Raw genomic sequence first — 15,090 nt, forward strand, 5'->3', positions numbered from 1 at the left:
AGTGAGACCCTGTCTCAAAAAACCAAAAATAGGGCCAGGTGTGGTGGTGCATGCCTGTCGTCCCAGCACGTGGGAGGCTGAGGCAGGAGGATCGCTGTGAGTTCGAAACCAGCCTTGGCTACATAGTGAGTTCCAGGTCAGTCTCAACTACATAGTGAGATCCTGTCTCAAAAAAACAAAAACAAAAAACAACAGCAACAAAAAACCCAGCTAACCCAGATCAGATGCCACAAGATACACTGCCCATCCCTGAAGGTGCCTTGTTATACGAGTGAAATTAATTGGAGTGTGCCTTGGCTGACTGATAAACTCATGCTTGAATTCCACTTTAAAATGATATTTTTGTTTAGTTTGTATGCCAAAAAATTTCTTGTGGACAGCATTGGGATAATTTTATTTATTTATTTATTTTTTGAGACAGGGTCTCACTATGTAGTTGAGACTGACCTGGAACTCACTACGTAGCCCAGGCTGGTCTCGAACTCACAGCCATCCTCCTGCCTCAGCCAAAATAGGCATAGTTCTTATTAATAAGGATGGAGATGAGGAAACCAGGCGCTTTGTATATTATTTATCCTTTGCTTCAACTGTATTTTTTAAGATAGAAGAAATATACGGAAAACATAAACTTTGTCAAAAGAAGTTGCCACTGAGAATAGTAACACGTTAAAAAAGAAAGCTGCAGGATAAAATGGAGTCTGACAAATACCTGAGCAAGTTTAATTTTGTCTTGTTGCAAGGTCTCGGGTTGGAATTCAGAATCAGAAGTCAGGAAGGAGGATCTTCCATACTCATGCTGCTTTGTAGGGTTGTCTCTTTGGAAGTCTGCTGTACTAAGGAAAACAATTTCAGGTTTTTATTTGATAATGACGTTGCTATTTCTAACTTCTCCATCCTGCCCCATTCTAGAGACCTGAAGTTTTCAGAATTTAATTCTTCTGATATTTTTGTCACATAAAAATAGCATGATGGCACTGCACCAGAATTCATCAACTATTTAAAAAGAGGCCATGTGAAATAGGAATAAAGGGCATATATAATTTTAATGGATTGACTGATATCACGTACCCTCAAGCCATGAAATACAGTAGATTGTCCAGTGCACTGGAAAAGCTATTGCTAAGTTGGAGTTTATTCATCAGAGGGCAAAGTTGGAGGCTTTCTGTTTTTGTTTGTTTGTCTGTTTGGAGACAGTAACTCTGTGTGGTCTCCAGGCTGGCCTCAAACTCCCGGCAATCCTCCTGCCTCAGCCTCCCAAATGGTGGGATTAAATACTCTACTACATTCAGTACGAAGTTGGAGGCATTTTGAAAAGAGCCCAGGAATGACAAACCAGGAAAGTCAGAACCTCTCAGTGAAAGATTCAGATTAAAGATGACTTTAGTTTCAAAGAAGGTGGGGCTTTTGCTTGTGTGTTAATAGCTTTATAGAGATTTTATTGACATATAGCAATTAAAGTATACAACTCGTACACTTTACGAGTGAGCACCCCCTGAACACATTGCTACAAACAATGAACCCCCTCGTTCCGGGGCAGCCGCTGCTCTGCCTTGTGCCAAGGCTGTGTTTACTGATCTTATAATAAGTGAAGTCGTCGAGTGTGTGCTCTTTTCGGCCCCTCTCACTCACCGCAGTTAGCGAGGTTGACTCGTGTCATTGCATGTGTCAGTAGCTCAATTCCTGTTTTCTTTTTTAAACCAATGACCACCACTCTCTGGGCCACAGTCTCGATACGTTTCCCTGTTGATGGGCATTTGTGATTTTTCCTGTCTGGAGCTGCTGCAAATTAAGGTACGGCAGACAGGGCAGTGCAGGTGTTCGTGTGGATGTTTATCTTCATTTTCTCAGGTGCATGCCACGTTGGGGAATGAATGAGTCATACGGTAGCTTTCGTTTAACCTTTTAGGACACTGCCAAATCATTTCTTCTCAGCAGTGTGGAAGTGTTTGAGTTCCAGTTGCTATACAACCTTAGCAAAAGTGTCTGCTACACATCCCCAACAGCACGTCTTGGAGGTGCCCATCTGTGGTGACACATCCTGAGTAACACACTGTACGGTTTCAATTTTCTTTTGGTTTTTTTGAGACAGGGTCTCACTATGGAGTTGCGACTGACCTGGAACTCAATGTGTAGCCCAGGCTGGTCTCGGACTCACAGCGAGCCTCCTGCCTCGGCCTCCCGAGCGCTGGGATGACAGGTGTGCGCCATGACGCCTGCGAACCGTTTTTATTTTAGACCTTAATGCGTGTATAGTAATATCTTACCGTAGCTTTAATTTGCATTTGTCTAATGACTCCATAGTATATGGAACGCCGTTTGATGTGTCTTTGCCGTCTGTATTTCTTTAGTGAAATGACTTGAATTATAATTTTTTTTTTAGTTTGGCCATCTTTTTTGAATTTTGAATATTTGTTGTAAATTCTGGAAATAACTTATCAGATATGTAATTGTGAGTATTTTCTTCTCATCCTTGCCTTAACTATTATCAGTGTCTGCTAAGGACTAGAAATAACTGATCACTTTTTCATTGATGTATCATGCTAAAAAAAAGTTTAAGAAATCACACTTTTTTTTTTTTTTTTGGACTGGGGATTGAACTCAGGACTTTGCAGTTGTGAGGCAGGCAGCGGCACCACTGAGCTAAAACCCTGGCCCAAAAAGTCACACTTTTGAAAGTGAAGCTATAGCCAGGCATGGTGGAACAAGCCTGTAATCCCAGCACTCGGGAGGCTGAGGCAGGAGGATCGCTGTGAGTTTGAGACCAGCCTGGGCTACATAGTGTATTCAAGGCCAGGCTGAATTACAAAGGCAGACTCTGTCTCATCAAAACAAAACACAATGCAGAAAGTGAAGCTGTAGATCTTAGGGCAGTATTTAAAAATTCACAGACATAGAGCCTTCCAGGAACTCACAAGTAGAATGATTAGAGACAGATTCTTAGTGACCTTTAGAAAAGACAGTGAGCCATTCTCACCGCTCTGCCGTTTCGCAATGCAGAGGAGGTAATACATTCCGAGGGAGGCTTGTTGTGTGACCGCGTCATTAGCATGGGAACACAGAAGAGACAGTTCTGCTGCCAGGACACCTAAACACGGAACGTCAATACTCGTCTGTAAAACAAACAAACAAACAACATTTGTCTATAGAAATAAGGGAGAAAATTCATTCACAGTCCACACTCAATGGCTGCATCTGATCCCCTAATTATCAGAACAAGGTTACAGGGGAAACCTCAGAGTTTTAGAGTCGGTTTCCAAATACTAGTTCTGGCCGGGTGTGATGGCGCATGCCTGTCATCCCAGCACTCGGGAGGCTGAGGCAGGGGGATCGCTGTGAGTCTGAGACCAGCCTGAGCTGCACAGGGAGTTCCAGTTCAGTCTGAACTACAGAGTGAGACCCTGTCTCAGAAAAAACCAAACCAATCAACCAAACAAACAAATGCTAGTTCTGTTACTGAATCTCAGTGTTCTCATCTGTGAAATGAAGGCGAGCAAACGCCTCCTTGTACTGAGGGGACAAAGAGGGTAACGCGTACCACAGAGGGCTCCCGGCAAAGCGCTGAGAACAATAATAAGCAACTCTCAGCCTCTGCTTCAGAAAGCAGGTAGCAATTCGTAGGAACAAATTCTACAATATGGAGGAGTAGGGTGGTGTGTGAATTAAAAAAAAAAAAAAAAAAAAAAAAATTTTTTAGAATTTTTGCTCTGCAGCCCAGGCTGGCCCTGAACGCACAGAAGTCTTCCTGCCTCAAGATTCCCGAGTGTTGGGATTGCAGGCCTGGGCTACCACACCGGGCTCCAAAATCTTTGATGCTCCCTTTTCTCATGTGAAACACTTTAGGTGACTGTAGTTACAGTTACAGGAGAAATATGTCCCCACCCCCGGAATTGCTCTCATTCTTTCCAAAGAAATTCATTTTTTTGGAACCCAAAGCATTTGTGTCTGATGTAAAAACCACTACCACAACATTTATGGTTTTCCTCTCACCTCTTCTTGGACACAGAGCAGCTCAGATATTTAAGAGTTTTGCTTTGACGGACAGGTCTGGCAATTAGAGCAGAGGATACAGACGTGGAGGAGGTGGGGAGCGGGGAGACAGGTGGACGAAGAACAGAGGGACTGAGGACAGCGTCACCACTCGCTTGGGGATGTTTGTCAACAGTCGTGGCCGCTGTACCCACAGTGGCACCGAGCTGGTGCTGTGGCCTGCAGGGTGGGTGCCTTCATCTCTAACGTGTGTGGTTACTTTTCCTAGACAGACGCTTTAGTGATCAGGGCAAGCGATGGCAACAGAGCAAGAACATTTTAAAGGCTGACCTACCTCGTTCTTATCTCACTACCAACGTTTGAGCCCAAGGCCTCAGCCACGCTAAGCGAGTACTGTACCGCTGAACTGTTCTCCTGGCTCTCTCATCTAGATTTTTTTCGTTTCGATATTCCGGTGTCTGTTTGCACAAGAAGTAGACCCAGAGTTGAAGTAGAAAAGATTTACGTTAGCTCCCAGTTGGTAGGGATTTCCGTCCACAGCTGGCTGGTCCCGAGGCAAGGTGGCGCGGTAAAGGGACCTCGCCGAGGAGAGAGTCCGTGGCCAAGCAGGCAGGAGGCAGCGAGCAGCAAGCCTCCCTTTCCTTTGCTTCCACCCAGGGTATAGCCTTTTGGTTGTGCCACCATAGCCAAGGTGGGGCTTGTCATTGTCCATACCCGGAACTAGGCTACACCAATCAGCGGACTCATTTAGCAGCGCACACCCTGAATCCCAGTATTCGGTCCAGCCTAGGCCCAGCCAGCTCCGAGCACACGAGTCTGTAGGGGACGTCTAGACACAGGATCACAACGTGTGAAGGGAGCATCACAGATGCTTATTTCGGACCCCTTTGTGCATAGCTCCTTCGGAAGTAACTCAAGTAACCACAAATGCAGTTAGTGTGCTTTCAGTCCCCTGAAGGAGGGCTTGGGGAGCAGAGGCTCAATAGCTAATATACGCGTAGTGTGAGGCTCCTGAGAGAGCATTCAAAACGCAGCAAGTGTCAGGACACAGAAAGTCAAAGTGGAAAGGCCTGATCGTGTTTCATTCCGTGTGAAGCTGTCGGAAAGGGAGCAATTACCTTAGACACAAGAGTACAAACTGGAGGACAATTAGCATTACCAAACTCAGCCTCCTGTACTTGTTAACTTGGCCTTTATCTTTCTAAGCATTTCTGAGTACACACTCACCTACTTGCACAAAGATGATTACTTGCACTGTTTGAACTAGAAAAAATTAAATTTCAACTTGATATTCATCAGCTGAAATGTACCTAAGTAGGTCATACTATATAACAGCTATTGGATATATACTGTGTTTGAAAGGGTGAAATAAATCTGAAGGCATTAACATGAAAATACCCATGGACTTAGCGAAAAAAGCAACTGCCAAACCAATTATGAATATAACTTTTACGAAGAAACAGAAAGCAGAAAGCAATAAAGCTCTCTATCCGCGTGTCTGTGTGCACGTGTGTGTGTGCACGTGTGTGTGTGCGTGCACGTGTGTGCACACAGAGGGGCCTGACAGGATGCGTCACGCTGACAGGGATAGGTAGGGCCGTGGCAGGGAGCAGTAAAGATAGACTTAAGCTCGACCGCTAACGTTTCAGAGTGAAGGTTCTCGAGAACTGCTTGTGTGCATGGAAAACAAATAACAGTTTAAAAATATTCCAGGGAAAAAAAAGAAAAACCTAAGAAGAAAGATTAAAATGCGGGAAAAAAACTGTAAGGCTGGGAATGACACTGTGATCCACAGAGACGGGCGGAGAGTGGCTGAAAACCTGATTTGAGCGCATTCATGCCGTTTCTGGGAGGGTCAGGGAGTCTTAGGCAGCTGTTTGAGAAACCCTGCTCCGACTGACTCGGACCAGGGAGGATATCGACTCCTTCCTTTCCTGGTGCTCATTTCTGAACAACAAGCCGGCACCGGGCCCTCTCCAGGCCTGAGGCGCGGTGAGCAGCGCCGCAGACACTGTCTTCAGAACGGGCGGCATTACCGAATTCCGTGACTTACGTGTTCCCTGACTTTCCGGGCTGCGAATCTTAACACCCTGCTGATGGTCACCATTATTCTTTCTTGCTGGTGTAGACGATCTTCCGCCATCCACAGAGTCATTTCCTGTTGCGAAAAGTAGAGTCACATCAGAGCCAAGGCATCTCCACTCCTTAGGCCTCGCCTGCTACTCCCAGCCTCACCTAGGGCGCCTCTGGTCTCCTCATTAATCCATGCCTCACCGAATCTTATCTCGAAAATACAGACAACGAGCCACTAGCGCACTCCCTCACTGGCGACAGTGACGACACCTGGGTTCTATTTTATTTCATTCTGTCCGCCGAGTTACTCACATCCGGTAGGCTCACCTTGGCAGGCATCACGAAAAGTTTAGCACGAGTCTATGGTGCGACAATCAGCTACTTCACCTCTCTCTTCACTAAGTACATATTTTCCCTTTTTAAAAAAGGATCATAGAGCAGGGACAAGGGGGGAAAACGAGAACCAAGACCTGTCGTGTAAAGGTACAGGATCCCAGTGATGAATGGAACTGTATGCCTAGGATGTACCGAGAAACTCAATTTTAAAAAAATCACAGAATCTGCTTTGCAGCTTTAAAAGAGAATTGAAGTGTTATTTGGCCCTTAAATGTCATCCTAGCCCAGAATTCCTCTGCAAACGCGCCCCCACCAAACCTTCTGCCTCTTGGGTGGAGAGGATATTCCTGGAGGCGCCTTAGTTGGAAACTTCCTTCTACTTTTTTTTCTTTTTATTGAGTTTATCGGTACATTCTAGGTATACAGTACAGTTACATTCATTACTGGGATCTTGTACCTTCTTTACGTGACAGGTCTTGGTTCTCATTTTTTCCCCTTGTCCTGCCCTCCCTTCACCCCCTCCTCCCCTCCCCATTTACACACACTTTATTTCCATTTTTTCATTTTCTCATATTTTTTTCTTTTCCCTTATTCCTTTTCCCCTACCCTTCCCGCTTTCCCTACACCTTTAGCCCTTTTCTTCCTATTTCACATTGTCAGTTATCTATTAGAATCTTGTGTATTATTATACAAGGGTGCCCACTATCACCACTCCTCTTCGATATAGCTCTGGAAACATGAGCCACAGCAATTAGACAAGAGAAAGAAATGAAAGCAATAAAGATAGGAAAGAAGAAGTTAAACTGTCATTATTTGCTGATGATATGATGCTCTACCTTGAAGACCCAAAAAACTCCACCAAAAGACTTGTCGACGTAATTGACACTTTTAGCAGAGTAGCTGGATACAAGGACAATGCCCCAAAATCAAGAGCCTTCTTGTACACAAATAACAGACTCACTGAGAGAGAAATTAGGGAAACAATTCCTTTCACAATAGCACCCCAAAAAATGAAGTATCTGGGAATCAATCTAACAAAAGAAGCAGAAGACCTCTACACTGAAAACTACAGCACTCTGAAAAAAGAGATCGAAGAGGACATAAGAAAATGGAAAGATCTCCCCTGCTCCCGGGTAGGAAGAGTCAACATAGTGAAGATGGCCGTACTTCCAAAGCTTGTACTTTTGATTCAAACCTTTCTGTTCCTCTAAACAGGACAATCAGGGACGTAACCCAGCACGTTGGGGAGGAAGGAGACTCCGGAGGGCCCATCTCAGACTTCTTCAGGCAGCCCTGGAGTCGGTCACGTCAAGGCCAAAGCGGGCCAAGACTCCCCTCCTTCACCTGCTCCCACCCGGCGTGCGGTTTTGGACTACAGTTCCCAGGGAGAAAGCGTGTCTAAGCCCCAGAGGGCCTGCTTCTGTTTTCTCAGGGAGCGATGGTGGAGCTCTCTGTGAGAATCAGGGGCCCGCAGGCTTGGCAGGTGTGAAAACCAAGTGGCTGATAACAGGCCCCAGGCTGCGAGGGTTCCTGCGCTGGGTAGCAACGTTGCTCGTATTGTCCTTGCTCTGGGAGTCTGTCTCCTTCAGTGCCAAGTGGGAGAAACACTAGCAACTGTCTCACAGAGGTTCAGTGAGATACCCCATATGTTCATCTTAGTGCCCGATATAAAATGCTCAATAAATGGGAGCTGGTGTGATAGCGGTGTGAGGAGGAATGCAGGGGGGAGAGAGAGAGAGAGAGAGAGGGAGAGAGGGAGGGAGAGAAGAAGGAGGAGGAGGAGGAGGAGGAAAACCATCACTTTAAAAGCAGCGAGGCTGACATTTGTAAATGCTCCACTGGGCTCCCCACCATGCCCCACATTTCCCCTCACACCCTCCCGTATTTAAAGGGTTCCGTCCCTCTTCTTCACCCGGATAGATGTGTGATCGACACAACCCGTGGATCCTGTCTGTTTTTTTAGTGTTTCTAGGCAGCTCGCGCCTGGTGCCGTCTCTCCGGAGACTTTGTCCTTAGGGTCCTTCGGGGTCCTACTGTCTCCGCGCGCAGAACCTGGCTCTCCTCTGCCCGCGGTAACCGCTCTGGCAGTGGTTGTGGGACTGTACCTTTCTTCAGTCTCGAACGGGTTTCATTTTCACACGGCCAAGCCAAAAGCTCCCCAAGTATTTCCACTCCGCTGTCCTTTCTTTCCCAAGCTTCCCCTTCCAGCCATCTCTCTCCTCTCTCACCTCACCGTGAACAGCCGCGGGGGCTCTGCAGAGCCTGGCCCATTTCACCGCCTAGGGATGTGACCTGCAGACGTCCCAGTGCACGGCTGGGAGTTCTTCCAGGAGAAGATCTCCATGCTTTCCAGTTTATGGCGTCCGCTCCCTCGTGTTCTCCCCAATCCCATCAGAGTGGCCCGTACTTCCCACTTCTGCCACCACCCTGATCGCGACCCCACACGTAATCCCTCAGAAGATTCGGGGTGGTCAAACTCTGTCGATTTGACTGGCTTGAGGGCTACCTAGGGAACCAGCAAAGCCCACTTCTGGGCACTGTCCGAACGGGTCAGAGAGGCTCACCTCGGCGACCGATCTGGTCCTTGGCCTCTGCTCGGGCAGTTTCTCTGCTCTGCTCCCCAGCTGTCAGCTTTTCGCTCCTCGCCTTTTCCCCGTGATGTCCCTGTCTTGGAGCGAGTCCGTCACAGACGGAACCCTGTGAAACTGGGAACCAAATTTTTCTCTTTTCAATGGAGGGTGTTGGGTGCCGGGTCCCAGCAGCAGGAGAGCTGACCGACAGACGACTGCTGCCTTCAAAGCGTGGTTATTGCTGTGACTCTGCTCGGAACTGGATCGTGGATTTGGACCTCTCTGGCAGTTTGTAGCAGTAGGCCGGGGAGCTCTGGAAGGCGGTAAGCAGAGCCTAACGGGCGGTTTCAGTGGGAGCTCAGTGAACCACAGTGAGGACAGAACCGTAAAGGCGAAGCTCAGGGTTTCCAGCTGGGAATGAGGACTCTGAGGCAGAGGCTATCTATCCATGTTACCTTCTGGCAAAAAAAAAAAGAGCCCAGACTTGGCATCTCAAGACATGGGCGAAGTGAGGCTACGTTTAAGGATGATGATGAACTCACCTGACAGAGGAAATTTCAGGGCGTCCCAACATTCAGGCTGTGGCATGGGTGCTGCTAGTTGCGTTTGGCCCCAAAGCCAGTTGCTTTCATAAAGATGTGCGTGCGTGTGTGTGTGTGTGTGTGTGTGTGTGTGTGTGTGTAGGAGTTGTACTGAGCTACATTCTCAGACCTTTTTTTTTTTTATTTTGAGACCGGGTCTTGCTAAGTTCCTAAGTTGCCCAGGCTGGGCTCAAATTTGCAGTCCTCCTGCCTCGGCTTCCAGAATTGGCCACATCACAGTTTGGCCAGATTTGTAGTGAGAACGAAGAGCAAAAAGTAGAGCAGAAATATTTGAAAAACTTAAATTTTGGTCTAAAGGGAACCTTGTATAAAGTTGGGACCAAAAAGAGTTAGGTTGTTGAAGAGATGAATGCCATTAAAAAGAAACCAAGTACCTTTGCTCAGAAATGAGAATAGATACGTTGAGATTTATGGAATCAGCAAGACCACACCCATCAAGGCTCTCAGGTGCAGAAATACGAAGGCCCTGGGTACCCTGCTCAAGAAGGGCCACCTAGAGAATTGACCCCTGGGGTTCATTCAGCCACGTCCAGCCATCTTCTATGTACCGGATGCCACTGCAGCCTTGGTCCAAGGTGGCTTTAGCCTCTCTGCTGCTGCTCAAGCAGGTATGCGAAGGGCCTGAGCTGCGGAGCCCCTACATAAAACAACTGTGGAAATGAAGCCAAAGCGGACGTTGGCTGTGCCAGGAGCCTGGACGGTCTGTCAGGAACGCTGGTGGCACAGCCCGCGAGAGGCGGGTGGCAGAGACTTCAGGGACGCGGGGGAAGCTTACATCTCACCCGTGTGCTCCGCGTGCTGCAAAAGGAGCCGCGGGGCTTCCTGTTCGCCCTCCCGGGTCTCACTTCTCAGTCTCACTTGTGGCTGGTGCTTTCCTCGCCCTCTGTGTCTCCCTTTTAGCATGGGAATATTTATTCGGTGCTGCTGTGGACTGCGAAGGTAACCGGCTTTGGACTGTCTGCAGGGACGCCCAGCCGAGAGCTCCCTTTGGGTTCCGGAGAAGAGCAGGACACGGGCTACTGCGCGACACTAGACGGCGGAGGCTTTGGGCAGAGGATTGCTGCACGGTTGGATGCAAGCTAATTCCATCGCGTTAGGCACAATCATGAACTTGTTACTGTATTTATTTGGAGACGCCGGATGGTTTAAGGAGCTATGCCTGGGCCTCAAGCTGACAAGGGCTGGGGTGTGATGGTTACTCCTAACTGTCAACCTGAGTCTCAGGGAACATCCAGGGCAGCGGGGGAGCACCGTCTCGGTGGTCCTGGAGGGCACCCTTTGGTACCGGTCTGGTCTCCGGTGCCTTCCCCTTCTGTTCCCTGGTAGCCGCGAGCTGAGCAGTTTGCCCTCCACACCCTCTGTTTGCCTTGGAGCCAGCCGACCAAGGACTGAAACCTCTTTTTGTTTGGTTTTTTTGAGACAGGGTCTCACTATGTAGTTGAGACTGACCTGGAACTCACTGTGTAGCCCAGGCTGGTCTCGAACTCACAGCAATCCTCCTGCCTCAGCCTCCCGAGTGCTGGGATGACAGGTGTGCGCCACCACACCTGGCGAAACGTCTTTTTTAAAATTGTGATGTCAGGTGTTTGGAACCAGCAACAGGAAAGTTGACCAATACAGTGGCCTTTAGTGCTCTACTCATAGCAATCTAAACCTTTTCTAGTTTGTGCCTCCAAATTCTCTCAGCTTCACTATTCAGTTCCCAAAACCACTTTCACATTGTTTCTCCTTTACTGTACCTTTAAGATCTGTAGTTTGTAGAGGTCTTTAGACACTAAGATCAGAAGAGTGTCCTCAAACAAATTTAAAATATTTCGATATAAAGCCTGAAATACAAAAATATTTACAAAGCCAGCTTGGTAGCCTTTAATAAATTTTACCCAGTATGTAGCATTTTTCATCCCAGTAGCCTAAGTTCTCCCCATGTACTGTCAGTAAGAACGGAGAGAGGTGGCCGGGTGTGGTGATGCACACCTGTAATCCCAGCACTCGGGAGGCTGAGGCAGGAGGATCGCTGTGAGTTCAAAACCAGCCTGGGCTACACAGTGAGTTCCAGGTCAGTCTCAACTACATAGTGAGACCCTGCCTCAAAACAAAAAAATAACCCCCCAAAATCGTATTTATCTATTAAACCTAAGCAAAGTGAAGGAGGAAAGCAAGGACTATGGCCTGTGAAGACACTCTGCAGGTTTGCTTTGCTGCATCACAGCGTTACCTCGTGCGTAAGGAAGAAAGGTCACACAAACCTCCAGGTCCTTGACATCATCCTCGCTGGTCTGGAATGTTCCTCTGTCAAAACTTGGCAGTCCAAATGCCATTTTAAAAGAGGTTCTTATTATCTCCAATTGACTTTCATATTGTTGTAAGGGTTCCACAAAGCTGACAAGGGAAAAGTGTATAATTATTAAACTGATGAGAGTTAAAATGTAATCGAACTTATTGACTTTTTCTTAGTGATCAGAGAGTATACTAGGCATCGTGGTCCAGCTTTGGGGTTTTCTATGGTACATGGGTCTTCAATATTCTTCTCTCTCTCTCTCTCTCTCTCTCGGTACCGGCGATTGAGAGGTCCTTCTGCTTGTGAAGCAGGCAGCGGCACCGCTGAGCTACATCCCCGGCCCTTAAATGTTCTCTTAACAATGATGCTTTAAATCTAAAGACTTTATGAGTATACTCTAGTCATTTAGAAATCATAAACGCCATCACGTAAAGAGCCCCTACATTCCCGTCAAATTCACAAACCCAGAGCAAGCTTTGGACAATTTAGCTGTACTGTCCACACTTTCTCTAGTCGGCGACATAGTTTTAGAGGTATTTCCAGGGTACTGAGTCAGCGCAGTGAGAGCGTGTCGAAGCTTCCGTACCTGGAGTTCACGGCCAGGATTATGGACTGATGACACAGCAGGGCTGTGTATGCTTCGCAGAGGCTACGTGCTAGATGCTCCTAAGCACACAGAGAACAAGAGTCAGTGTGTGAGGACCACATACAGGGTGATGGGCAGCTAGGGTCAGAAGTGGTAACCAAAGGGAATCCAGTAGGAGCTTGTAATTCTTTTCAATAAACCGGAAGACAGGAGCACAACTGGCCGAAGCAATCTACAGAAAGAAGGATTAAAGCCGGAGGCATCATATTTCCTGCTTTCAAAATATAACATAAAGCCGGCTGTGGTGGCGCACGCCTGTCATCCCAGCACGCGGGAGGCTGAGGCAGGAGGATCGCTGTGAGTTCGAGACCAGCCTGGGCTACACAGTGAGTTCCAGGTCAGTCTCAACTACATAGTGAGACCCTGTCTCAAAAAATCAAGCCAAACAAAACCAAAAAACCCAAAACAAAATATAGAAATAGAACAGTATGGACAGGCATAAAAACAGACGCATAGACCAACGAAGCAGCATGGAGAGTCCAGAAGTGAACCTAACCAGAGGCGATCAATTAATCTTTGACATGGGTGTCAAGAATACGCAGCACGGAAAGGATGGTCTTATTAATAAATGGTGCTGGGATCTGGATATACTCCTGCGGAGGAATTAAAACCGGACACTTGCCTTAATAAAAATCAAAAGTTAATTGTAAGGCTAAAACTGTAGCATTCCCAGGAGAAAGCACTGAGAAAGCTTCTTGACATTGGTCTTAGCATTGACTTTTTGAGTGTGACACCAAAATCATGACCAATTCAAAGTAAAAATAAGAGCGATTTTTGTCACACTGAAAAGTTTCTACACAGCAAAGGGAACAGTTAAGAAAACAAAAAGTTTGTGAAGTGGGAGAAAATAGCTCCAAACGATAAACTTGGCAAAGGATTCATATCTAAAGCGTAAAAGGAACTGTCCTCAATAACACCAACGGCACCCTGATTAAAAGGTGGATAAAGGACTGACATAGACATTTTCCATCAAAGAAGCGAAAGGCCAATCTGTACATGAAGAAAACACCAGACATCACCAGGCATCAGAGGAAAGCACGCAAGAGCACAGCGAGACATCACTTCACACCTGTCAGGAGGCTGTTCTTAAAAGGACAGGAGACAGGAAGTGCTGAGGAGGGTGTGGAAAGGGAGAGCACTCGCGCGGCGTCTGTGGAAATACGAAATGGTACAGGAGGGGGTTCCTAGAGAAATCGCCCGTAGAACTCTCCCAGCATCCAGCAATCTCACCCGTGAGAATATATCCAAAGGAAGTGAAATCAGACTCTGCCTCCCGTGCTTTTGCAGCATTTCTGACAGTAGCCTAGGTATGGCCTTAATTTGAGTGTCTCTTGATGGATGGGTGCGGGAGGAAAATGTGGCACCGTTTTCCAGTTGGGTATTTTTCAGCCATACGAAGAAGGAAATCCTGTTGTTTTCAACAACATGGAAAATGTGGAGGTCATAGTGCTGAGTGAAATAAGCCAGACACAGACAGAGACAAGTACTGTGTCATCTCACCTATGCGTGGAACCTGAAAGACACCAAGCTTTGGTGACACCAGGAGCAGAATGGTAGTTACTAGGGCTTGTGGTACGAGAAGGGAGATGGATAGATGTAGGCAGAAAGGATACATGTGAGCTGTAAGACGGGCTTGTGGGGCTGGTTAAGTTGCACTACTGGATGGTCAATGCTTATTTTTACTTGAAATTTCCAGAGATTAAAATATGAAGTGTCGTCCGGGCATGGTGGCTCATGCCCTGTAATCCTAGCACTCAGGAGGCTGAGGCAGGACGATTGCTGTGAGTTCGAGACCAGCCTGAGCTACATGGTGAATTCCGGGTCAGTCTCAGCTACATAGTGAGACCCTGTCTCAAAAAACCAAAAAAAAAAAAAAAAAAAAAAAAAAAAGAAGTGTCCTTGTCATACTTACAGACACACACTCACAGCACGTGCACAGGATTTTTTTTTCATTAAATTTATTGGTACCTTTTAGGAATACAGTACAGTTACATTCATCGTTGGGATCTTGTCCCTTTACATGATGCATCTCGGTTCTTATTTTTCCCCATTCCCCTGCCCTCCCTTCACCCCCTCCACCCTTCCCTATTTACAGAGACTTGGATTCCATTTTTCCTTTTCTCACCTTTTTCTTTCCCTTCTTTCCTTTCCCCTGCCCCTCCCACTTCCCCTGTTCCTTTAGCCCTTTTCTTCCTTTTCTTCCTTTTCCACATTACCAGTTATGCATTTTGATCCTTATTTGCACTTCCAGTTTCTCACACCAAAGAAACCATTCGGTACTTACACCTATTTAGTTCACTTGAGAGCGTGGCCTCAGTGTGCATCCTCTTAGCTATAAATGTCTCTAGTTTCTCATTCTTTAAGGCAGAGTAGTACTCCATTTTAGAAAAAAAACAACCCCTGCATCTTCTTTACCCAGTCTCCCGCTGATGGCAGTCGGGCTGTTCACAAGTTTCAGCTGTTACTGTGAACCGTGCCGCTGTCCACATGGGCCCCACATGGTGTTAATGAAGTGGTGACGCGTTCCTGGATTTCACCACGGTGACCACTCAGCAGAGCATCTGTGTACGGAATGGCCACCTGGATGCTCTGAGCTAT

The 15,090-nt window shown here is 47.0% G+C and overlaps 1 protein-coding gene across 2 annotated transcripts in view; it reads right to left on the reverse strand.

Moving 5' to 3' along the window:
* Mroh9 (maestro heat like repeat family member 9) overlaps positions 1–15,090 on the reverse strand; it is a 53,112-nt gene that overhangs the window by 32,818 nt on the left and 5,204 nt on the right. Inside the window, exons 2-7 of one of the 2 annotated variants that reach the window (XM_010620672.3) lie at positions 12,433–12,512; positions 11,815–11,947; positions 11,308–11,394; positions 6,041–6,145; positions 2,975–3,110; positions 710–828 (exon numbers count right to left, since the gene is read on the reverse strand). In XM_010620672.3, coding sequence (XP_010618974.1) covers positions 710–828; positions 2,975–3,110; positions 6,041–6,145; positions 11,308–11,394; positions 11,815–11,947; positions 12,433–12,512 — 660 coding nt within the window. The remainder of the gene's footprint in view (positions 1–709; positions 829–2,974; positions 3,111–6,040; positions 6,146–11,307; positions 11,395–11,814; positions 11,948–12,432; positions 12,513–15,090) is intronic. The other variant, XM_010620674.3, reaches the window with a different exon arrangement.

The sequence above is a fragment of the Fukomys damarensis genome, unplaced genomic scaffold (assembly GCF_012274545.1).
Source record: "Fukomys damarensis isolate Sample0158 unplaced genomic scaffold, DMR_v1.0_HiC HiC_scaffold_34, whole genome shotgun sequence".
Classification (NCBI taxonomy): domain Eukaryota; kingdom Metazoa; phylum Chordata; class Mammalia; order Rodentia; family Bathyergidae; genus Fukomys; species Fukomys damarensis.